Genomic DNA, 24814 nt, shown 5'->3' on the forward strand with positions numbered 1-24814 from the left:
GCACATGTGTTGGAAGAGCCCCTTGTGAGTTGTGTCACTGACAAATTCAGTCAACTTATCTATTTGACTTGTTCCTCCAATTGAGAATTGCCAGCAAATCCGACCCCATATTCCCTTACATTTTTATAGCCATTCAATCCATTTTCTACTTTCTTTCTTTGCTTTATCTCTTACTATTTTAAATATTCATATGATATTTATTTTTTAATATGTTTAATTGCTTTAATGTTGCGATCCTTTGACATAAACTGTCAACCAATAATTCCTTTTTTTTAGCAGATTACAGATGGTTCCATATATGCCTGCTGCCCTGATTCAATGAAGGGTTCACACTGTAATGTTAACATGTTTATTTTCTTGTTTACCTTAGATTTGCTTCTGTTGTTGTGAAGGCATGTACTCTTGGAACATCAACCTTATCTTTGCTCTCCACAGATGCTGATGGATATATGCATTTCCTTCATTTTTTTGCTTTTGTTTTAGATTTTTGACATTTACTGGGATTTTTATTTGCTTTTTACTGAAATTATTATTCTTCCCATTAGCTTTAGGCTAGATTGTAACAAGACATGCGGGAGCAGTTTTGGATCTTTGATTTGTGTGAGTTCGATTAGTTCATTCGATAACATGCTGCCAATTGCAGTTTCAGGTGTCCCAGTGACTGAGTAACACAGATGCCTGCAGGGCCTGTGCATATGGCAAATGTATGGCACCAACCGTGATCTAATTCAGACCATGTGCAGTAACAGGCTATGATTTGTTTTTCTATTCCAGAATTTTCCTCCTGATTCCATTAACTCTAGTTCTGCTCAGACTTCTCGATGCCACATTCAGTAAAATGTGATCTTAATGTCAAGGGAAGTCACTGTCACCTAACCTCTGGAGTTCAGTTTTTATGGCAATGTCTGGTACCCTTTCTTAGCTAATAATAGGCACCTCAAATTAATGAGTTATATGTGAATCTTTAAAATGTTTCTCCTTCACTTGAGAAAACACTATATGACTGAAGTCTCCTTTAACTGTGTGGAATATTTAGGCTTAGAAAATAATTCAATGTTATAATACATTTTATGTTACTCATGCTGTTATGACTTGTAATGCAAAAAAAAATGAAGAACAGATCCTGCAGTTTCCTCTACACTTTGTGAGGAGAGGCATTCATAAACTGGTTGTCAACAAATTTTTTGATTTAGTCACATAACTCAGGGTATAAGTAAGTTAAATACACACCTAAATGAACCATGTCTGATATTTTATGACAGTGTCTGAAATCTTCTTTCAAGACAACTCTTCACCACAGAAATGGTTATGCCCCAACTCTCACACAAAAACCGAAATTGCTGGAAAATTTTTCAGCATCTGCAATTTTCTTTTGGATATTCCCCCAACTCTCAAATATGTGCATCTTCAAATGGTACTGGTTTGAGGAGTTTTCTGGTCAATTTTTGGCATGACAAGAAACAAAATAGTTTTTCAGGTGTTTTAGTACTTATTTTAAAACATTCATCCATACTGAGGCCTCCTGTGTATTTTCTGTTTCTTTGAATTTATAATATCAATTGCTTTAGAGGTTGAACAGCTTCCCAATCGCATGTTCTGTCCCAGTGGCAGAAGTGATGGAAAAAAGCAGCTAAAACTTAAGTCACCTGCTCTCAAATCTACACTGACTCTGGCTTTAAGTCAATGTTAGTCAAGTCTGCTGGTTCCCATCCATTCTAAGTTCAGAGATCTTCCAGTTGAGATTGGGTAGATTTTTGCACCATATTTGAAATTAGCAAAATGCGTACTGGGGCCATTTTTGAGTCTAGCTTTCAGATTGTACTGGTGAAGAAACTCAGATGCAATGATGCTGTGCAATAGGTGCTCTTTGAAATCACCGCAATGAAAAATTGCTTAAATACCATGAAAACCTTTTGGTGAAATGAAGTGTTTCACCATAATCACTGTTAAACTGTACTCTAGCCAAACTTTCACATTGCTTTAAATAAAACACAATGCAGATAGTTCTGATAGAATCATTTCTCACTTTCTTCTTTTTTGACAGTATTCAGACTTTTGAATATGTTGCTTGCAGGTGTTCTGGCTGCTGACTATTGTTCTGCCTTCAATGGAATCCTGGATCAATCCTTAACGGTGGAATGTACAGAAGGTAAACAGCTTTCTCAATGATGGTCTCACCTGGTTCCATTCTTGCCCAGCTAATTGCAAAAATCTCCTGTGCATATCCCATTCAAATTCCTAGTCGACTGTCATGTCTGTGCTCAGTTTCCTGCGATGGCTCTGGTCTTGATTTTAAATGTCCTTGCCTTTTTTAAATAAGCCTGGTGTCGCTGGCTCAGGAAATCTTTATTATGTCAGGCATAGCATCAGTGAATGATATAGTTTGGAGTCAGGAATGATTTGGGGCTTGGAGCAGAATTTGCAAGAGGTGGTGACCCATGGATCTGCAGCTCTCGTCCTACCAAGTGGTAGAGTTTGCAGGTTTGTTACTGTCTGCCTTGTAGATGATGCAAACCAGTGCTATTCTGTGTTTGTGTTGGAGGGAGTGAATGTTGAAGGTGGTAGATGGGGTGCCATTCAAGCGGGATGCTTCATCCTAGATAGTGTTAAGTTTCTTGAGTGTTGTTGGAGCTGGACCCATCCAGCTAAGTGGAGAGTATTCACCACATTCTGACTTATGTGCTGTGGGCAATGCATGGACATTGGGGTGACAGGAGGTGAGCTACTTTCTGCAGAGTTTATAGCCATAGTATTTATATGGTTGGGTCAATGGCAGCCCCTTGCAATGACAATACAATTGAATGTTGATTATTAGATTCTCTCTTGGAAATAATCATTGATTAGCACTTGTGTGTCTCAAATGCTGCTTGCCAATTATTAGCTGAAACCTGAATGTTTTCCAAATCTTGCTGCCTTTGCACATAGAATGCTTATGTATCTGAGGAGTCATGAATGGTGCCGGACATTAACCTGACCTTATGATGAGAGAATTTCATTGATGAAGTCGATGAGGATGGTTAGGTTTAAATCTCTCATAGGAGAAATAAAACAATATCTAGATCCCTTCAGGAGAAAATAAATTGAAAAATTCCTCTGTAAGACGAATTTCCAGAGCTTGGGTCCTGACCAACTGGGGGGCACCGACTACACAAAATGGAGCAATGGGAAGGGTCAAGAGACCAGGATTAGTGGAGTGTTCTTTGTTTAATCTGGATTGGCTTTGTTACACAGAAAGAGTGGCAGAAGAACTGTCCAAAATGTATATCCTCTCTCAGGAGATTACAGGGCTGGTTGGTTTATGGATGGAGAGGTGAGATCCGATCCTGGCATTCCCGTTATGGTGCTGGGCAGACCTGACGGATAAGTTGTTTTTAATAGCAGCCAGCTTGTTCATGTCCGCCTGGTGACTGCACTATCAGTGGCTAGCTGCTGGCAAGGTTATCTCGGGGGTGGTCGACCCTCAGCCCCGCGATGACACCCTCTCATGTGGGAGAGAATTGTCAGCCCACACTCCTGCGGCGGTAACGGTCGGGGTTGAAGGTACTTCACATTGGACTCCGCATCTCACAATAAATGTCCGAGGTGGGGACGCCGCGAGTGTATTAATATATTCCCTTCGCTCCCCTCCCCTCGAAATTCTTCTGGTGTTGCTTTTGCACGGAATCCTCTGAAAAGCCATTGGTTGGAGACTCAAGTAGCCGCCCAGCGCTTTAGTGATGATGCTGCAGATCTATTTGAGAAGTTGGCTGGGTTTCAAGGCAGCCTGAAGCACAGCTCTGTATAAAAATATGCACTGTGCTAGCCGGTGCATGAATGAAACCTACAGGACCTTATAGGCGGCAGATATGGAGCTCAAAATTCAACTAACGCTACCCTTTCTTCTTGTCCAGGTAAGTGAGGACGATTCCAGCCACTATGCAGTTCATACCGTTCCTGTTTCATTTGTTTTTTTTTCCCTTAAAACTCTCCATAGAAGAAAAGGTAGGAATTAAAATCGCGAGACGGAGTGCCCACGATTAAGCCATGCAGTGTAACTGAACTGGATCCTGACAACCCGTTTAAGGCAAAACACTTCTCGGCTGGCTCTCTAGCCAAGCGAGGTGAGAGAGCCTTTGCCGAGAGTTTAACCTTTAAACCTGAATGGTTTTCCCCGACCAAGCGTCTTTTCTTCAGGGTGGGTGTGGAAATTAAATTACACGTGAGATTTCAACTTCACAGCGTCGGAGGGTTCAACTCGCGAATTTCTAAGAAACCAGTTTTTAAAGCTGGCTCTCTCTCCCTGTCTCTCTTTATAAAGAAGTTTGGTTCCATTTTAGCTGTAAAATTCCCGCTGGATGAAATCATACTGCGCTGGGAGAAATGTAACGGATCCACTCGGCCATGAGTCATTGTCAATCAACGCAGCTCGAATGTTTCATGATTATATGTTTAAAGGAAAAGGGTCGGAGAGAGAGGCGAATCTCAAGAGGGCTTGGGGCACCAGTAGGTGGAATATACTTGGGAGGGGGTGTCTGATCACTAAGCTGGGGCTGCGTTAAAAGGTTTAACTCCCAGACAATTGAGGGGTGAGTTTTGTTTTCCCTAGCGAACTGAATCTAGGCACACAATGTGAAGTCGCGTGTTGTGAAAATGAATGATCCTGGAGATTGCGCACGGATAGCACGGCCTTTAGTCTCTGTGTTTAACTGAATGCGTGACTTTTCGCGAAATGGAGAGCACGACTCGGTTCCCCTGTCAGCGTCTGCCACTCGTTATCGCATCGCCTTGTACATGTGTCTTTGTTTTCCAATCGATAACCTCCATAGCCCCTCCCCCGCACCTTTATTTCCTCCACACACTCCCTTTGCATTCAAACACAGAACCCTAACCCAAAGCAGACAGAGGGCACTTAGACTGTGTGTCCCAAATATCTTGGGATATGTTTAGACAAACTGCACCGCGTGATCAACAATTGCCTCTTCCAAGCCGTGTTCAACAACTTCAACTTGGCTGGAGCTGTACCTAAATAGAATGTCAACTGTAGAACTGATAGGAGGGTGGGAATTTTAGATCTTGCATTTCACCCATGAACTAGGAAGACCCCCGGAACTTCCAGGAACCCCAACTCTCTCTCTTTCTTTTGCAACCACTTGCATTTGTTTAAACAGAAGCAGTTTCGGGTTTGCCTGGAATTCTGCCTCACTGTGCTCTTCAGCTGGCTGTGTGCGAGGCGCTGGGAGTCACTTCCTCCCCAGCACCGGCTTGGTACAGTGCTCACCCCCTTCAGCAAAGCCATCACCTGCAAGTTTACTTCGCTCCCGCTTTTTCATACGCTTTTCCGATGAGGTGTAAAGCAGATATGATGAAAATATTAGGCAGGACCAGACCAACATTTTTTTAAAAACTGAGTGTGAACTTGGGCGACTTCTTTGATCCTCTAGAATAGAAATCTAGTTACTGAATTCTCCAGTCCCTTCCCTTCTTTCCACAGTAGAAAGAAACACACAACCAGCACAAAAGCCTTGGTACTACTGTAAGCAATGCAGTGCTCACAGATGCTCCGACAAATATTTCGAGCTGAGAAATAATCCATTCGAGTCTAAAACTTGGTTAAAAGACAGGTCCATTTGCTATCAGAAGGTGGCGCAGCAGATTATTTTGGGATTTTTTTGTGAACCATTGCGTTCGTTCGCAGTGCTAAATCAGGTCCTTCAGGGCAACAGGCAATGTTTTCATGTTGAAATATTCAATTTGTGTCGTAGTTATAAAACAAAGTGTAAATTCTTCTAAGCAGTACATTTACAATATCTCGAGACTCTCCCATGTCGCAAAGTTATTCCAAGTTTTGCTTAAAAAATAAAGTTTCGAGTGTTACGCATCTAAGACTTTAAGGACATTGTAAACCATCTGTTGGAAATTGCTTAGAAGCAAGGCAATAGGCTTGGCAGCGAGGTCTTAAAATAACAGCAATTAGCATTCTGTTACCAATGCACATTTAAAACTGCACCTGTATACGGCAATTCCTTTCTGTCAGGAGATTCTGCACGGTGTTGTATGCTGTTTGGAATTTATTAGATAATATTATGGTTTAATTTATAAAGTTGCCAGCATTTTGACTTTCGAAATGGCCGTGTGAAAACAAATCAAGTTAGCACGATGCAGGTCACACACGACCCACTTGCTCTCAGTGTTTCTGATTTTTTTTGAATTACTTATCAGTCAGTCTAGCTATTTTAGCGTCTGATTGTCTAGCTTCGTCTTAAATTTATTCCGCTATTTGTCTTCACCACTTCATATGTAACAAGTTGTATGCTGCAACTTTCTCTCGGTATTTCTCTCTCTTTGTGTCCAAATAGCAGAATAAATTTAAGACGAAGCTGTCTGGAGTAAGGTGCTTCTGCCCTGAATTCATCACAAGAAAAATATGAATAGAATAAAATTTAATGACGGGGAGGGAAATCAAATTAAATGCCCTTGTTAGAATTAACTGTACCAAATTCTGTTTACTTTCACACCAAGTCTTGTTTCAGAATGATTCTGCAGAGAATGAACATAGAACACAGGAGGACACCTGGCCCATCATGTTGATGCTGGCTCTTTGACAGATTCAATCCTTCCAAATATTCCCATCTACCCACTCTACCCAATAGCCCTGCAATTCTTTTCACTTGCACATGTGAAATGCCTTCACAGTATGGTGGCAGGATATACTCCAATGGCTCGGCATGAAGATCCCATCATCTTCCCTCACTGTCAGACTTTAAGCTTAATTTTTATAATGCTTAATACTTGTGCATTACTGTAGTACATTCACATTCTGGGAAATACCAGGCAGACTCACGTATGCTTGGAAGTATTTCAGAATTTGAACTTACAGGAGCCAATGAGCATATCCAAAAAGCAGTGTTCACATCTTAGCCAATCATACATAAGAGCACCGGAGGGAAACTTTCACCCTGGACAAAGAATGAGACCCGTGGCTTTGGTCTGCCGACCAAAAGCAGAAGAGAGCAGTCAATGGACTTGAGTTGTGTTTTGGAGTATAATAAATCCATTGGTCCAGCTGTTTAAGTGGTATAACTGGGTCCATTCCTACAGTGTGGAGCTGGAGGAAAGCAGGTCAGGCAGCATTAGAGGAGCAGGAAAGTCGATGATTTGGGTTTACACTCTTCATCAGTCATGATTGTCAGTATTGATCCAGACTCCAACATGTGTAGTTCTTGCTATCTCCAATCCTACATGGTTAGGATGAATGAGTAAGACTTATTACAACTTGCACTTGTGCCAATTAAAAAAAAAAGGAAAAATATCTATGCAACTTTTTTTATCTGGATTGTTTAATCAAACTTAGTTTTGTGACTATGCAACAGGACTGCTGGTCAAGGCCTCAAACCATGATAGTGAGGGTCATGTAGTATTTGTGAAATGTTTGCAGCAGAGATGACCTAGCAAGTACCAAGCTTAAAGCATGACAGCTAACAAACATAGCACATGGTTATAGAAAAATGCCATGTCAACTGTTGTAGTAAGTCTTAGTGTGTTTCATACTGTATTAGTGAGTTGCTATAAATGCAAAGACTGCTGAAACGAGCTACTTGGATGTTTAATGTCGAATGAAATGAAAACACAAAATTTGAATAATAGTCTTGATGAATTTCTTAATGTCAACTTGTTTTTGAATGAAATATCACTTTTCTTTTATTCCAAAGCTATTTTGCTGAATGTTAATGGAAAACACCAATGTACATTTCTGCAACTGAAGTCAATAGTGCAGAAAGAAAGTTGACTGAATTTTAAGAAAATGCTTCAGTTGTTTTGGGCAATAAAATATTGATCCCATTTTCCTGTTCGAACTATTTTGGATGTTTGTGTTCACCTGATAAACACAATGGACATGTTTTCAAATAAATGCCAGAGGGTAACCAACATATCAGTGGGAATTGGTGAGGAAGAAGGGAGTATTGACCAATGGCAAAATTGGATGGCCATGGTGTCTTTCATCTCGAAAACCAATAAGTTACAAAAATAAGACTTCGTTTACATTGTCAAACAAGTATAAAATCTTAGCTGGAGCAAAGTATTTTGTTCTCAGTCATGCCCAGAAAAACCACTCTCTTATCCCTTTAGAATTCATGTCAGGGTACATTTTCATACTTTCATTTCCAGCTTTATTCAGAATCACCGTAGTTTGAGTTTTTGGTTCTGTGCCAACTGTGTTGAATTATAGGGAGTCCTGTGCTAAAGATCTCCATTTAAGAATGAACTTGAATCTGTCCCAGACATCTTGAGTTGAGAACCTTTCACTGAGTGAGAGGGTGGAGCATTATTCCCACTGGTCTCCAATTCCTAACTTGAAAGTAGACTACACCATTTTATTGTCAGCCAGCCTTAAATAAGGGACCATTTTGAAAAATGTTAGCCGTCATGCAAATTGTTAGTTGTCAAGCAAATTGTTTGGAGTTTTAAGATTACAAACCTATTTATTTGTAAAGGAAATTTTCTTCTATAGTTAACTTATATAATTACATTGTGAAGAATACATGTGTGATACTCAATTGATCAGGATATAACATTGATGTTTCAATCATAACTCACTTTTGGCAACCCAAATTAGCCCAATCCAGTGGATTGGATTGGGATTGTTTCTGGATGGAACTGCAGCAAGATTATTGTTTGAATGGGAAGAACAAGATGCTTTACAACTAAAACTCTGCAGTCTTCACCATGATGAAGTGGCTCAAGATGCTTTCATAAGAGCAGCATGAAACAAAATATGACATCGTCATCTGAGGAGACATCAGATGACTAAAAGTTTGGTCAAATATGTGTATTAGGAATGACTTAAAGGAGATTTTGAAAGCCATGTAGAGGAGAGTTGGCAGAAGAAGGGCCTTGACAAATATAAGCACAATTAGCTGTGGTTTTGTAATAAGGCAGGCTTAAATGGCTAGATACTGTCAGGTTATAGGACTGTGAGGATATGGGGAGGGCAAAGCAACAGATTTTTGGAAATGAAGAAATAGCGGATTTAAAAAAAACTTTACTGAGACCAAAAAAAAGGTAATTCTGCACAAGTGATGGTGCAATGGGAAGTGCTTCAAGTTAAAGATATGAGCAGCAGGATTATAAATGATCCGAAGTTTAAGGTGGGGAACTAATGAAGAGTGCACTGAAATACTCCACTTTAGAGGTAATGAAAGCATGAATAAGGGTTTCAGCAACAGGTGAACTGAGAGCAGGTGAAGTCCAGTGATTATAGAAGTAGACAGGTGGATCTTTACGATGATATGAATATCAAGTTGGAAGGTCATCTGTTGTAAGAGTGACCCCTGTAAAGGCAGTCAGAGAGTCAGGTGGCAAAGTAAAGCAGCTCTTGTGAACTTTATTTAATAAAACTCTGGTGTAGTTGTGGGGCAGGGGTGTTCAAGACTCATTCAGGAGTTTTAACTCTGAATAAAATGGCAAGAAAGTACTTCTTTTATACTGTTACACAAACAGGCTGACACAATCCTTAACTATATTAGTTACTATCCAGTTTGCTATCACACTAGGTAGGGGCTACTGTCCATTGAAACCTTTATTAAAAATAAACATGAAGTTACTCATCGTGCCTAGCCCTAACCCCTTGCCACTAACGTTTACATGATGTGGAGGTGCTGGTGTTGGACTGGGGTGGACAAAGTCAGAAATCACACGACACTGGGTTATAGACCGACAGGATTTGTTTGAAATCACAAGCTTTCGGAGCCTCAGTCCACCTTCAGGTTTTAATGAGAGAGGTCATATCAGACACAGAATTTATAAGTAAAAGATCAAAGGTCCACACCATTGATGAGGATGTACTAAACATAATCAATTAAATCCTTTTAGCTGAGTAAAGATTGAACAGCATCTTAGGTTTGTTTAGTACATCCTCATCAATGGTGTGAACCTTTGATCTTTTACATATAAAATCTGTGTTTGATACAATCTCTCTCACTAACACCTGAAGAATGACTGAGGTCCTGAAAGCTTGTGATTTCAAATAAACCTGTTGGACTATAACCTGTGTTGTATGATTTCTAACTAACACCTGTGGGTTAGATTGCTTCCCACCTGGAACATCCCATGGCCTGTTCCCTTGGGAACTATCTTGCAACTAGCTGCCTGTCTCTGCAGCTGCAAGCAAGTCCTCTTTCAATCTTTAGTTTTAACTCTTCCCTATATATTTGTCCCTTACTATAGATCTGGGAGAAAACTGTACTTTTATAAGAAATCTGCACTTATACACTCTTGTCCCCCTTCACTGTGGAGCATTCCACACAATGGCTTCAATCTTCATTCATAACATTTCACTGGAGGAAATTTCTGCTCATTCAGGATTGCACGTCGGATCTCTCGTTCTTGCCACTCAAATAGGAGTCTCCAATTGTCTTTGGAAAGTCTCTACTTTTCTTTAAAAAAAAGTCCCTGAACTGAATTCCAACCACAAGGCCTGCTGTGGTGACTTACAAATATTTTAAATCCCCAGTCCAGTTAACTTGAACTGAAAATCAAGCCTCCTCAACATCCTGCTTGATCACCAACAAGTCTCTTTCCTCACTTCTTGCAGCAGCTGTGTTCTGTCCATACTGATTGTGCCTGAGAATTTGTCAAGTTGTGAAAACTGGCATTTATAATGATTTATACATGGGCTTGTCCAGCTTATTCTGTTTCTCCTAAAATTGAAGGGGACTAAATAAAACACCTGCCTCACACGGTCTTGCATTGTTAACAATGTTTAGGAATATTTTATTCACAAATCTTAAATTATGCTTTGGGTTCTATTGTATTGGAAACCATGATATCTTGCCCTGGGGTGTTTCGATAATTGACTTAGTTTAGAAACTGAACATACTAAATTATTTGGAAGCATTACTGAAATATAAAATTTAAAAACTAGACATTGCTTCATAAATTTTAGCTCAGGTTTCCTATGATTTTTACTGTGACTTAGATAGAATTTTTCTATTTATTAAATTGAGAAATGTGTGCACAGTACCAGCAAATGAAAATACATTTCCGTTGTTCGTTACTAGCATCCACTAATGATGCAGCATGCAGCTTGAGACTTCTAACAACTGAGAGTCTTGATCTCAATCTCACCAGTAACAGGCATGTCAGGCAATAATCATCTCCAGCAAGACAGACCATGCTCTGACTTTCTCTGGCATTACTATGAATGAACACTTTCAACACCCTGGAGATTACCATTGACCAGATAATGAATTGGACTAGCCGAATAAATACTGTCCCCCCAGGAGAGGGTCATATTAGGTGTCATGCAATGAGTGCCTTGTCTCCCAACTCCTCCCCAAAACTTGGGTGAGATTGAATAATCACCACTTTGCCAGGATGAATGCAATTCCAAAAATGCTGAATCCTAACACTGCTCAAGGCAGCCACATAATTGACAACAAATCCACATACATTCGTTCCTTCTGCCATCAACACACAGTGGCAGTGGATGCATTTCAGAAGTTCACTGAGGTTCCGTTAGATATCACCTTTCCAAACCCATGACCATTACCATCTACAAGGACAGAAGCTACATAGAAATACTATCACATCCAAGTTTCCTTCCAAAAGATGCACCATTCTTGGAAATGTATTGTAGTTCCTTCCCTGTTACTGGGTCAAAAAATCCTGGAGCTCCCTCCCTAACAGCACTGTGGGTGTATACACAACAAATGAACTGCAATGTTTTGAGGAAGCTGCTCACTCCCAACTCCCTGACGGCAATTAGAGATCAGCAATACATTTTTGCTCCAGCCCGTGATGCCCATATCCTCTGAATTTTAAAATATATTTTGTTGTTATTACACTAGCTGTTGTCAGCAACATCTGGTCGTGTATCTTGGAATACAAAATTGTTCTCAGGATATGTTTGCCTTGCTATCACCACTCCATTGCTCATCTCTAATTCCCATTGAGGAAGTGGTGGTGCTGTTGAGTTGCTGACGGTAACCCTATAAGCATTAGAATTTATTTTCTGTAATGAGAACGCTAAATATTTGTCCAGACAAGCATTTCATGCCAAATTTCAATCTTCCTCAATCTGTGTCCACAAAATTTTAGGATTTGCATTGACAATGTGAAGTAGCTGTATTCCATCATTTCTGTTTCTTTTTAATCATACAAAATTGAATATATCAGATTTTGTTAAGCAACATTTTATTTTGATTTTACTGAGAACTTTGTTGTAGGCATTATCCTTTCAAATAAATAGCCTATTGTATTTAAATATTAAGTAGCTCATTAGACTGTTGATGAGGTTCATTACAGCCATTGAAAGTAACTTTTAAGAAATTTAACTCACTTGAAACATGCAGTTTTTAAATTTACCAGTCCTTTGAGTTTCATTCTGTGAGGAATAGGGATGAGGTTGTTAAAGTTGCTGAACAATAATCCGTTATATGTCTAGATAACTAATGACTAGCCACATGAGATTTTTATTTTAATTCTTGTATGACATAAGATTTAATGATGCTGTGTAACAAATCAGGGAAAATAATTTGCTTCTTTTGATGAATTACCATTTTATTGAATCTCTGCAATGTCACTAACCTACAGGCAAACTTTCTTCCATCTGCACGGCAAATAGATGCAAGCTCAGATTTTAACATAAGTTCAGTAACTGAAGCCTTTCAGTGACCTGTGACATTTATTCAACTGTCGGGTGAGCCGAACTGCCAAGTGTACTCCTGAGATAGGAGCACCACCTATTGGACTGGTTGAGAATTAATAACGTGCCAACTTACCTATGATGGGTTGAATTCAAATGTCAACTAAGGGCACCAGATTTGATAGTTACTTTGGAGCACACAAATTGTGTTCACTGTAATAGTCATTTCAGTAATTCTTAAGCATGGAATATGTTGTTAGCGTTCTTGCGTCTGAGTAAGATGTTGGACAAACAGCAAATCAAATTTTTGGAGATGGAAAGCTTCATATGGTGTACTTGGCTGCAGGCTGAAGAGGCTAATGTGTAAAAGGCAGGTTTTGTCACAAGCACAGCATATGAGGTGTTATTGTTTTCTCCCCGTTAGGACCGAAAAAGTTAACCAACTTCATGAGACAAGCACAGCCAATCAAAATATAAAGGAACAAAAACAAAGTTGCTGGAAAAGCTTAGCAGGTCTGGCAGCATCTGTGGAGGAGAAAACAGAGTTAACATTTGGGGTCCAGTGACCCTTCCTCAGAAAATACAAAGAATTGCTCTTGCACAGAGCAAATCATTGTTTGAATCAGTTCTGGCCTGTGTTTGTTACTTATGCTTTGTTTCCATTAGAAATAATGCAAAATTTCTGTTAAGCTGTGCCTGCTATCTCAACAGAATATCAAATGTCACATGTAATGCAACGAGCTATTATTTTTGGGTTTTATTTTTCTTGCCAATCATCCGTTGAAGATCTCTGAGGGAATGCTTCCTCACATCATGTCAGCAGCTTGCCCTTGTACCAGTGAGAATAATAAGTGTCAGTGAATCTACTGAAAACATCATAAACAATTCATTTGGACAACTATGACATTGAGTGTGAGATGGAGATTAGCTGTACCAACATGAATTATCTGCTATCATTGTGGGTTGTGGTTTGTGTTGGCACTTGTTGCCAAGGCATTGTAGCCACTACCATGTGATCATGTTGGCACATATTCTCCCAGAAGTGACATTGCCGGTTTCCTCTGTCATTAGTGCTCTTGAGCACGATTATCAACGTCGAAAGCCTTCATATCACTTCACATTTTCCAGACATCCTGTTGAAGCAGAGCTTTGGGCATCATACAGTTTGTCTGCTCCAATAACATTTTATTGTCCAGAAAATTACTTGCATAATGGCTGCATACCAGATTTGGTGAAGTTCACTTCTGTGTGATGAGTGGCAACATACTTGGGAACATCTGACTTTAAAAAGACTGCCGCCTTAATGATTTTGTCCTTCTATTAGATGCCCAGAATCTGCAAACATATCCGATTGAGAATTGTTCTTACAACAGTCAATTCAGAAAATGTTATTTGCTGCTCCAATTGTTAATATTTGTAAATGTGCATCAACTGCCAAGGCATTTTAATTCCAGTCATCAGTCGTAAGCTGAGCAAGTATGTTATTGCAACATTTATGATTTGGATCTGCTGAGCAAACTATTTTCACCATTTTTTTTAATTCAAAAGATAGCGACAGCCTGTGTTACATATGGCAAATGTAAAAACTTGCACCATTTCAAATGCCATCCTTGTATTGCAAATGACTAGAACTATAATATGTGGAAAAATCAGAACTACTGTTTTCTTGCATTTAAAATTTGTGGAGCTTCTCCCCTCAATTTTCTACATACGTAATGTTACATTTGAGATTTTAAAACTCAAACCATTTTCCTTTATCTGTTTTCAGTATTGCTGGTGCACTGAATCTCTTGACTTTGATTATTTTTTACTTGTGATTGTAAGGGAATGCAATGCAACTCGAAACAACCACAGATGACTGGTGAAATTTAATTTTGCAGTGACCGAGATCTTAATGAACTCAAATTTTCGGTATTAAGCAAATTTCATATCTATTATTATTGATTTAACACAGGGTTTTTTAAAATGTCTTGCTTGTAATACTTGAATCAAAATTAGTTTTGTTTAGACTTTTCCCCAATTTCCATTCAAGCCAAACAAGCTTACTGCATCCACACTCTACACTAAAGGCCAGAAGGACCAGATACACCTTCCATGTCAATGCCATTCTGTGCATTTTAGAAATTGTCCCCTTATTAGACAACTTTCATCCAATTTAAACATCATTTTCCATATTGCCCACATTCTGTATGCCAACTGTTCTTCCAGTTTTCATGCTATTTATGTTCTTAGTATTTTATGGTGCTCTCTAAAAGACTAGAGAGAAGACTAGGCTAGAACAGTCTATTTGGTGCTTGTTTACTCAGCATTTCTGCTGTGTAACTATGTCTGGGATTTCTTCATAACAAGACTGACTAAGTTAAAATGTATTTTTATTCTTGAATACAGGCATTATCCATATTAATAAACATAAATTACCATAGAAAACTCTTCAAATTAACAACATTAATGTACCATAGTTCATTTGCCAATTGGTTTCCTTCTACACAGTAGAATATTTCTCAGACAATTAGTAGAGTAATTCATTCCCCATCTAGTTTCATTGTGCTGGCTGGCCTTGCCTTTACTTTGCTGTTTTCTATAAAACTTCTTTGCAGATAATGACAATCCCTGATTTGACTACTGGTCTCATAACGACATAAAGTTAGCTTGAAGACAAAACTCTATGCATTGGCCTTCCTCACATGAAGCTGCTTCTTCCAAAATCCAGGAATTGGTGTTGAGTTGCACCCCTTAAAGACTAAAGAGCGAAATTCCATTGGCATTTTAACACACAACCCAGGATGAGATTACAGTGGACACAGTGCTGTATTGTCAGAACAGCCATCATAACTCAAGGTTGATATTAACTTTACCACAACTGATCTTTGTAATGTATTCTGTCGCATTTTTCCAAGAGAAGTAGGAAGCTGTCTGTCCTAGCTGAAGTTTCTCCCTTGATCAGTAGCATCGAACCACTCTTTCAAATTGTTGCTAATTGTGGATCATTCTGTGCATAAAATGGCTGCAGCAGTTTTGCTATTTTGTAATTCATCCCAGACCAAGTGTTTTGTGGAATTCTTGCAATCCAAACTTTAAGAGTAGAAGTTTATTGTTTGTTTCAGTTAGTAGAAGTAGCAGCAGCGAATGAATAGATGTGATTCTCATAGGTTTCTGCAAAACTGCTTTTATTTATGCCAAGCACACTGTATTGTGGAATGTGTAATGGACTAGCCAGGCCCTCTCAATGTTTTCGGAAGGTGGCCTAGACCCTAAATTTTTCTTTAATGGTAGTCATTAAGTGAGCATTCCAGGTGTGATGAAACTGGTCAAACCACTGAGCTTGAAAGAAAACAGAATTTATTTAAACATTTCAGTTAAAGCACGAAGGAAAGAAAGCGGAATTTAGAATAGCTTAACTATTGGCAAACATAACTGACCCAATGCAGCAACTTAACTAATTAACTGTTCCAATAGACCATCATTCCATAAACACACCCCTTGGCATTAAGGTAAATTCAAAATCAGATCCTTACAGGCAGGAGGGAACAACATGCAGAGAGAGATTTCAGACAAAGACAGTTAGGAGTCCTCTACTGAAGCTTGCAACCCTTCTGGTTCTCCAAAACATGTTGTGACTGCTACAGCTTAAAAAATTCTAGAAAACCCCTGAGCTGGGAGAATTGGTCACTCCTCTTCTATTGTTAAACTGTATTAGCTTCTCAGCTCCCTGGACTCCTCGGCACCTCTGCCTTTACAATTTCTCTTCAAAAAAATCGAGGACAAAATAGCATTTTTACAGTGACAGTATTGTCACAAGGGCCTCCTCCTGATCTGATTTGTTACTGTTGTCTTCTCAGTCTCAGAGAGGCATGGTGGTTCAGTGGTTAGCACAGCTGCCCTACAGTTCTAGGGACCTGGGCTCAGCTCCAGCCTTGGGCAACTGTGTGTGGAATTTATGCATTCTCCCTGTGTCTGCGTGGGTTTCCCCTGGGTGCTTTGGTTTCATCCCATAGTTGAAAGATTTGAGGTGAGTTAGCCATGCCAGGTTACCCATAGAGGGTGGGTCCTGTTGGGATGCTCTCTGGGGGGTTAGTTTGGATGTTGGGCTAAATGGTCTACTTCCACACTGTAGGGATTCTAAGTACGGGGTGGCTGATGTACTGTGAATGCATTTACACAATTATCACAATTTTGTCATAACAATATCAGCCTTTGCTTAAAACATTATCCCCACCATCTCCTCCCTTGCACATCCACCAAATAACCCAATTTTAACCATTTTAACTTGTTTGCTGTGCTTTTGCACCTTTCTCTGGTCTTATTCTGATCACTGAAACCTACGAGAATCACATCTATTCATTCTCTGCTGCTACGTCTAGTAGCTGAAACAAGCAATAAACTTCTAGTCTTAAAGTTTGGATCACAAGAATTCCATTGTGGATCTGATTGGATCATCACTGTCTGAGGTGATTTGGAATAATCTTCCTGTCATCCCAGAGCTGGATATATTCAAACTTGCTTGTTCTTTTAGGTTTTAATAACTCTTATATATTTTTTTTGTTTCTGTAGACCAGCCCACACCAGTTACAAAATAGGACCATAGATGTCCAGTTTGTCTAAGGACTGTCTACAGATTTTCAAACTCTGATCTGTGCTCTTAATATTGAAAAGGGGCTGAATCTTGGCTAAGTGCGAATTGTGTTGGGTTTTTAGGAGGGGTTCTTGCTGCAAAGCCCATAGACATTTCTTGCCAAATTCACCTCTTTACTACCTACCCACTCTCTGAAATTGCTCGTGGCTGATTTCTATCCTCCATCTTAGCATGCACTTGTTCCTTGAAACTTGCCATTCGCTGGATATCTGGCATATGACCAGCAACCCTTTCACCCATGCCATCATTACAAGTCTGTTTTTTTGCACCTGGACAAGTACTTGTGGCTTGGTGTTGCCCTGCACGTTCCTGATTGTTGCCTTGGATATGGCAGACAGGGAAATTTTGTTGTCTGCTTTTGCAGGCAGGTTGCCGGAGGTCCTGCTGGATGGGATGGTGCAGAAATGGGATTTTGTTGTCCTCTTCGACCAAGATTGAAGGCTATGACACTAGATCATGCTAGCCTGGTCTGACGATGCCATCCAAGCCAGTTCAGACTCAGTCATCTGGGGAAATGCTCAGCATTATAGGAAGAAGTTTAATATCATTCTTCACCCTACCAGCAAAAGTACGCTTTCTGTCCCACTCTGTCTCTCTATCTGTACTTCTGTACCCCAACCCCAACAAGGCTCACTGTCGATACAATGTCTTCCCCATTTGTTCTTACCCACCCCGACATCCAACACCACTAACTCTGCATGCTGTCTGTGCTGCCCACTTATCTACTGAAGACACATTTCAATTGCATCAGAAGTAACAGCTGTGCTATCTTCCCTTTAATATCTACCTCACTCGTGTTTTCTAAAGTGCTTTTCCTACTTTGGATCCTAGCTGTACTGAAATGGAGAATAGTGTCTGAAGAAACCTACCAGAGTCAAATATTTTTATCTTGCTATACATGCTTTTACTGTGAGACAGCGCCACTCTCTCTGGGACAGTGTTGCAGCTGTTATTATCAGAGTCTGTCACATCTGATGCTACTCTTGCATAACCTGTATCTGTCATCTAATGCCATCACCCTGCAATAAAGTCTGTTTCTGGATATGTACTTCAGGGCATTCGGAATGAACAATATATGGCCTTGACAGTGACACACTCATCCCACGAGTGATAAATTGATTTGATTTTTATTGTTGTCACATCTACCAAGATAGTAAAAAGTATTGTTTTGCATGCTAGCCAGACAAATCATACCTTTTCATCAGGATCAAAAACAAAGTTGCTGGAAAAGCTCAGCAGGTCTGGCAGCATCTGTGAAGGAGAAAACAGAGTTAACGTTTCGGGTCCGGTGACCCTTCCTCAGAATTGATGGTGGCTGGAAAAACGTCAGTTTATATGTTTATATCCATTTTCTGCGTATAAACTGACATTTTCCCAGACACCATCAGTTCTGAGGAAAGGCCACTGGACCTGAAACGTTAATTCTGATTTCTCCTTCGTTCTTGCTGAGCTTTTCCAGCAACTTTGTTTTTGTGCCTGATTTATAGCATCCGCAGTTCTTTTGGTTTCTCTCTTCTTAAGTATAACAGAGTAATTGGATAGAATGTAGAATATAATGTTATAGCTGTTGACAAGGTGCAGAAATGATCAACTCTAATGAGAGGTTCATTCTTAAGTCTGCTATCAGCAGGGAAGAAGCTGTTCTTAAATCTGTTTTCAACCCTTTGCACCTTCTGCCTGATAAAAGGTGGAAGAGAGTATAACCAGGGTAGGAGAGATCTGATTATGTTGGATGCTTTCCCAAGGCAGCAGGAAGTATAGACAACTGGATCCTCATCTTCATGACCCACAGACTGCAATCGGTGAAGATGGACAACTGCAGCTCCTCCATAATAACCCTCAACACACCAGCTCCCCCCCACCTAAGGATGTATTCTCAGCCTCCTACTGTACTTCCTGTACACCCATGACTGTTGTCAAGTTGACATGTCAAGTTGCCCAAATTCCAAACAAACACTAGCTACAAGTTTTCTGACAACATTTCTGGTAGGATGAACCTCAAAGAACAATCTGTCAGAATACGGAAAGGAGAGAGAGGGCTTCATGAACTGGTACAATGAGAACCTCTTCGTCAATATCGACAAAACTAAACAAATAACCATTGACTTCAGGAAGAAAGGAAGAGGATATGCAGCTGTCTACATCAACTGAGTTGAGGTGGAGAGCATCAAGTTCCTAGGAGTGATGATAACCGACAACCTGTCCTGGATTTCCTACGTACAGGCAACGGTCAAAAGGCACAACAATACCTCCTCTTCCTCGGCGGTTTAGGAAGTTTGGCCAGTCCAGAAGGGTCCTCACCAACTTTTACAGATGCATCATAGAAAACATACTATCTGGTTGCATAACGGCCTGGTAAGGCAACTGCTGTTCCCAGGACTGTGAGAAACTGCAGAAGATCGTGTGCAAAGCCCAGACAAGCACGGAAGGCAGCCTTTCATCCTTGGACTCCATTTACACAACTCACTATTGCAGAAATGCTGCCAACATCATCAAAGATTCCACCCACCCTGGTAGTGCTCTCCTATAACCTTTTCCGTAAGGCAGAAGATACAGAAGCTTGAATACGCACTCTAACATGTCATGAACAGCTTCTTCCCTGCCATTAGAGACTCCATCCAGCAGTCAAATAACTTCAAATGATGTTGATCTTGCTTTGTACACCACCTGTGCAGTTGTAACCTGTATGCCTTGCTGTGTTGAAGCACCGTATGATCTGTATGTCCGTGTTAGCTATGATCTGGCTACACTGCTCACAAAACAAAACTTTTCATGTACATGTGACTTCACAAATCAAATTGATCAAACAAAGGCTGGTTTTCATGATAAACTTGGTTGCATTCAACTCTTGCGGTCTTGGGTGGAGCAGTTGCCATACCAAGCTGAGTTCCATCCAGATAGGGTACTTTTTACGGTGCATCTATAATGATTGCCAAGTGTCATTGTGGACATGCTGAATCTCCTTGCCTTCTGAGGAAGTATATCTAGATTTGCACATAACTTTTTATGTCTTTGGGTTGTATTAGCAAGTTGGATTATAAATATTGCTTGATATTCCTATTTCAAAAATTAGCTGCCAATTTTAATTATCCAGGACATTGAAGTTGATAGTTACACAATGCATTTCACTTGAGTAGCTCATTCTGCTTTCAATTCAATAGCTATGCATTTAAAATATTTGAAATGGAATATATTAATTTAAAATTTGTAATAATAGTTAGTGCAATGAACACATTTACCATTTGACATATTCTCTCATTTATGATTGAACAGATTCGCATAAACCTAAATTTACATAAAAGTTGATGAAGCCATTAAGCCTTGAAATTTCTAACCAAGACTTACAGTTTGATAAACATTTGAGCTATCTCTGGCCTGTCCCCACTTCTCAATCTCATTCCATAAATATCGGTGATTGTTAATTGAAATCTAACATTGAAAAACAGCTGTGAATATAGGTTTGGTAAATAAAAGATTAGATCTAACCTTTATTAGTTCATTCACTGTTAGAATTTCTCCTTACGTGGAAAATGCCTCATCGTGCAATATTTCAAATGTTTTCCTGATTTTGGAATGGCAATGAAAAATGTAGTGTTTTCATGGTATCTGTCATGCGCTGTTAAGCACAATCAGTGAAAATGAATGGCAAAAATGAGTAAGTAATTGGCTGAAGAAAGCTGTTGTTGGGGAACTGGCATCAGACTGGAAAAGAACATTTCTTTTAATTATATGGACAAACGCAAATAGAGCAGATGTTGGAATATTAAAACAGGAAGTATTGGAAATCCACAATGGTTTCGACACCAAACATGGAATGACTTTTATTTCAGATTGGTGACCTTTTGTCAGAACTGGCAGAAGTTAGAGAGAACCAATACTGCAAGCAAATATACCAGTAGGGAAAGGGTGCAGGAATGGTGCTGGTTGTGGTTGAAGAAGAAAAAAGGTGGAACCTGTTAGGGTGGAAGGCAGGGAATATTAAATGACAGAGCTGATGGTGCAGAATGAATTTGGGGTGTAAGGGGACAAATAAAGAAACAGAAAACGAATCTACTTATTTCTGATCATAGTTTCTATAAACTCATAACCTCTTGCTTATGGAGCTTTTTGTTTCATTTTATATCAAGCCATTCAAACTTATTTTCTCCCATCTCACTCTTGCTCTGCCACTTTCTGAAAGCCTGAAAGAGCTTGTTTCTGTCTGCCTCCCCACAACGGGAATGTGTTTTTATTTCCATGTGTTTTCCCCTCTCGATTGCTTTCCTGTCTGTGTTTCCAAAGTGTTCTGCTAATGTCAGCATACCGTTTTCAAGAGACAAAAAATTAAGTAATGGTTGTGATGGCATTACTGTAGCACATGATCTGAGAGTATAAAGGCCTTCAATGGCATCTTGCTTGAAATTACATGAAGCACAACATGCAGTCGAAAGCATGCTGCACATTTTGCAATTGAAAAGCTTAATACTAGAGCAGACACTTGTGTGCCTGTTAATGTAATAACTGTTTTTAATAGCTGCATTCTGTTGAATTCTTCAATCCAATTTTACCCATGCCTAGTGTATTTTTTTAGTAGGATTGTAATATGTATTACTGGATAAGATAAAGTATTTTGTAAGAGGCAAATTCCATGTCATAGGCAATGAACAATTCACCTCCAACTGGACTACAAACCATGTCGCCCCTTATCTCACAATATAGAAATTCAAATCCAATTTATAGCTTTAAATCTACTTTAAATCCCAAGTTTTCTAAAAGGAACAATTTTAAAAAAAGTCATGAACCTTCATCAATCCACCTGCATTGACTTCAAGTGGGAGCTAATGTGGAGGCTGGCCAATATGAGTGCGAAATAGAGTTGTAATAGTCTGGCATTGGGGATACTTTGGAACTAGTTCCCACCACAGTACAACAGGGAATGGGGTGAGGTTTGTGAATGATTGTACTTGGGTTGGGGGCAGGGGGAAGATGCTTTCAGAAGTGAAGGCAGACACCTGTGCCTCCTAATAATGTTAGAAGCAATACTTCTGTTCGGACACCAGGCACATTCCCAACTGAAAGAAAACCTTCTTGACAGATTGTTGGTCATGATGTTCATTCGCAGCTTTCACTGACAGGTATGGGACTCTGGTATTTAATTTATCTGAAGTAAGACTGGCTTGCAGATGCAAATTAGATTTTCATGTTGACATGTTCCTGTTTAAATTGGGCATCTTTTGCCTTGAATGAGCACCTTCCCAAAACCAAATAATGACCTTTAAAATGACAACTGCCATAAATTATTCAGGAGTAGTGGAGAAATTCCCAAAATTGATGTTAGCCCTCCAGCTGCACTGTTCCTACTGTTTGGACAGAGTTAACATAAACTTTTCTTAAAAGTCATAGCTAACTTTCCAAGCAATTCTGTTCAATGTCAGGCACCAAAATTAATCTTTCCCGTATTTGCTGTTTCTTTTGTCAATTTAGAACTACGGTTCAATGAATATTAGAGATGATGGGGGCTGGGAACAAAGACTCATTTTTTTTGCCTGAGAGCTGAGAATCAGATGATTTGTTTTTAGAAAGTATATTTGTTTCCTAGCTTGTATTGTCATAGCAGACCATCCAGCATTGCACATCATTGGTGACAGGAGGTCATGTCATAGCAGACCATCCAGCATTGCACATCATTGGTGACAGGAGGTCATGTCATAGCAGACTATCCAGCATTGCACATCATTGGTGACAGGAGGTCATGTCATAGCAGACCATCCAGCATTGCACATCATTGGTGACAGGAGGTCATGTCATAGCAGACCATCCAGCATTGCACATCATTGGTGACAGGAGGTCATGTCATAGCAGACCATCCAGCATTGCACATCATTGGTGACAGGAGGTCATGTCATAGCAGACTATCCAGCATTGCACATCATTGGTGACAGGAGGTCATGTCATAGCAGACCATCCAGCATTGCACATCATTGGTGACAGGAGGTCATGTCATAGCAGACCATCCAGCATTGCACATCATTGGTGACAGGAGGTCATGTCATAGCAGACCATCCAGCATTGCACATCATTGGTGACAGGAGGTCATGTCATAGCAGACCATCCAGCATTGCACATCATTAGTGACAGGAGGTCATGTCATAGCAGACCATCCAGCATTGCACATCATTGGTGACAGGAGGTCATGTCATAGCAGACCATCCAGCATTGCACATCATTGGTGACAGGAGGTCATGTCATAGCAGACCATCCAGCATTGCACATCATTGGTGACAGGAGGTCATGTCATAGCAGACTATCCAGCATTGCACATCATTGGTGACAGGAGGTCATGTCATAGCAGACCATCCAGCATTGCACATCATTGGTGACAGGAGGTCATGTCATAGCAGACCATCCAGCATTGCACATCATTGGTGACAGGAGGTCATGTCATAGCAGACCATCCAGCATTGCACATCATTGGTGACAGGAGGTCATGTCATAGCAGACCATCCAGCATTGCACATCATTAGTGACAGGAGGTCATGTCATAGCAGACCATCCAGCATTGCACATCATTGGTGACAGGAGGTCATGCCATAGCAGACCATCCAGCATTGCACATCATTGGTGACAGGAGGTCATGTCATAGCAGACCATCCAGCATTGCACATCATTGGTGACAGGAGGTCATGTCATGAGCTAGAGTCAGAATCTTATTCCCTCATTTCACTTAACCATTGACGTTGAGACCTCCATTTCCTTGCTCCTACTCTCTAAATTCTTCCCCAAACTTGTCCTTTTAAAAAACCTTTTTATCAATTACTGGATCTTGATCAAACTGTCAGCTTATCTCTTAACCCTTGTTGGCTCAGCATTTGTTTTGATCATCCCTATTTTGTGGAATGACTTTGGAAGCTACTTGTGTTAGGAATGTTAGTGAAATTTTTGATCACTGAAAGAATCTTAGCAAGAATGATCAGAACATTTCAAAGGTACTGATTTTTAAAGGATGCCAAATTTCCCTCAGTAAAAGCTATATATAGATCTTGCACTTCATATCCAGGATGTACATCAGTACCTCAATAGATTTTGCACTGCTTTCACTTCACCTCATTTTTTAATTTGCTGCTGTTTTAGTTTGTTTCGTTATGTCTCACTTGGCTAAAACCGACAAATAGGAATAGAAGTAGCAGCAAATGTTTGTCTCTATTTTTTACCATGATGTGATCTGCAAAATGATGTGATCAGTGCTTGGAAGACAAAGTGAGTTATAGGAATATGTATATGTCTCCAAGACAGGAGAGAACCAATTGTAAGCATTCTTATATTTTTTGATTAAAAGTAGAAATTAGAACTAGTGAGTTCCAATAAAAATTCAGTTTAGTGTAACAACATATGGACAAAATTAGTCATAGTCACAGATATACAGCATGGAATCAGACCCTTTGGTCCATGCCAACCAACTATCCTAAATAAATCTAGTCTCATTTGCCAGCATTTGGCCCGGATCCTCTAAACCCTTCCTACACATTATACCCACCCAGATGCCTTTTAAATGTTGTAATTATACCAGCTTCCACCACTCC

General features: G+C 39.9%; 1 protein-coding gene across 1 annotated transcript in view; it reads left to right on the forward strand.

Moving 5' to 3' along the window:
- Positions 1-3614: 3614 nt before the first annotated feature.
- The window catches only part of cdh13 (cadherin 13, H-cadherin (heart)), a 1035536-nt gene continuing 1014336 nt past the window's right edge, over positions 3615-24814 (forward strand). Inside the window, exon 1 of the mRNA XM_059651748.1 lies at positions 3615-3890. Within this exon, the coding sequence (XP_059507731.1) occupies positions 3846-3890 (45 nt within the window). The 5' untranslated portion in view covers positions 3615-3845. The remainder of the gene's footprint in view (positions 3891-24814) is intronic.

This window comes from Stegostoma tigrinum, chromosome 16 (assembly GCF_030684315.1).
Source record: "Stegostoma tigrinum isolate sSteTig4 chromosome 16, sSteTig4.hap1, whole genome shotgun sequence".
Classification (NCBI taxonomy): Eukaryota; Metazoa; Chordata; class Chondrichthyes; order Orectolobiformes; family Stegostomatidae; genus Stegostoma; species Stegostoma tigrinum.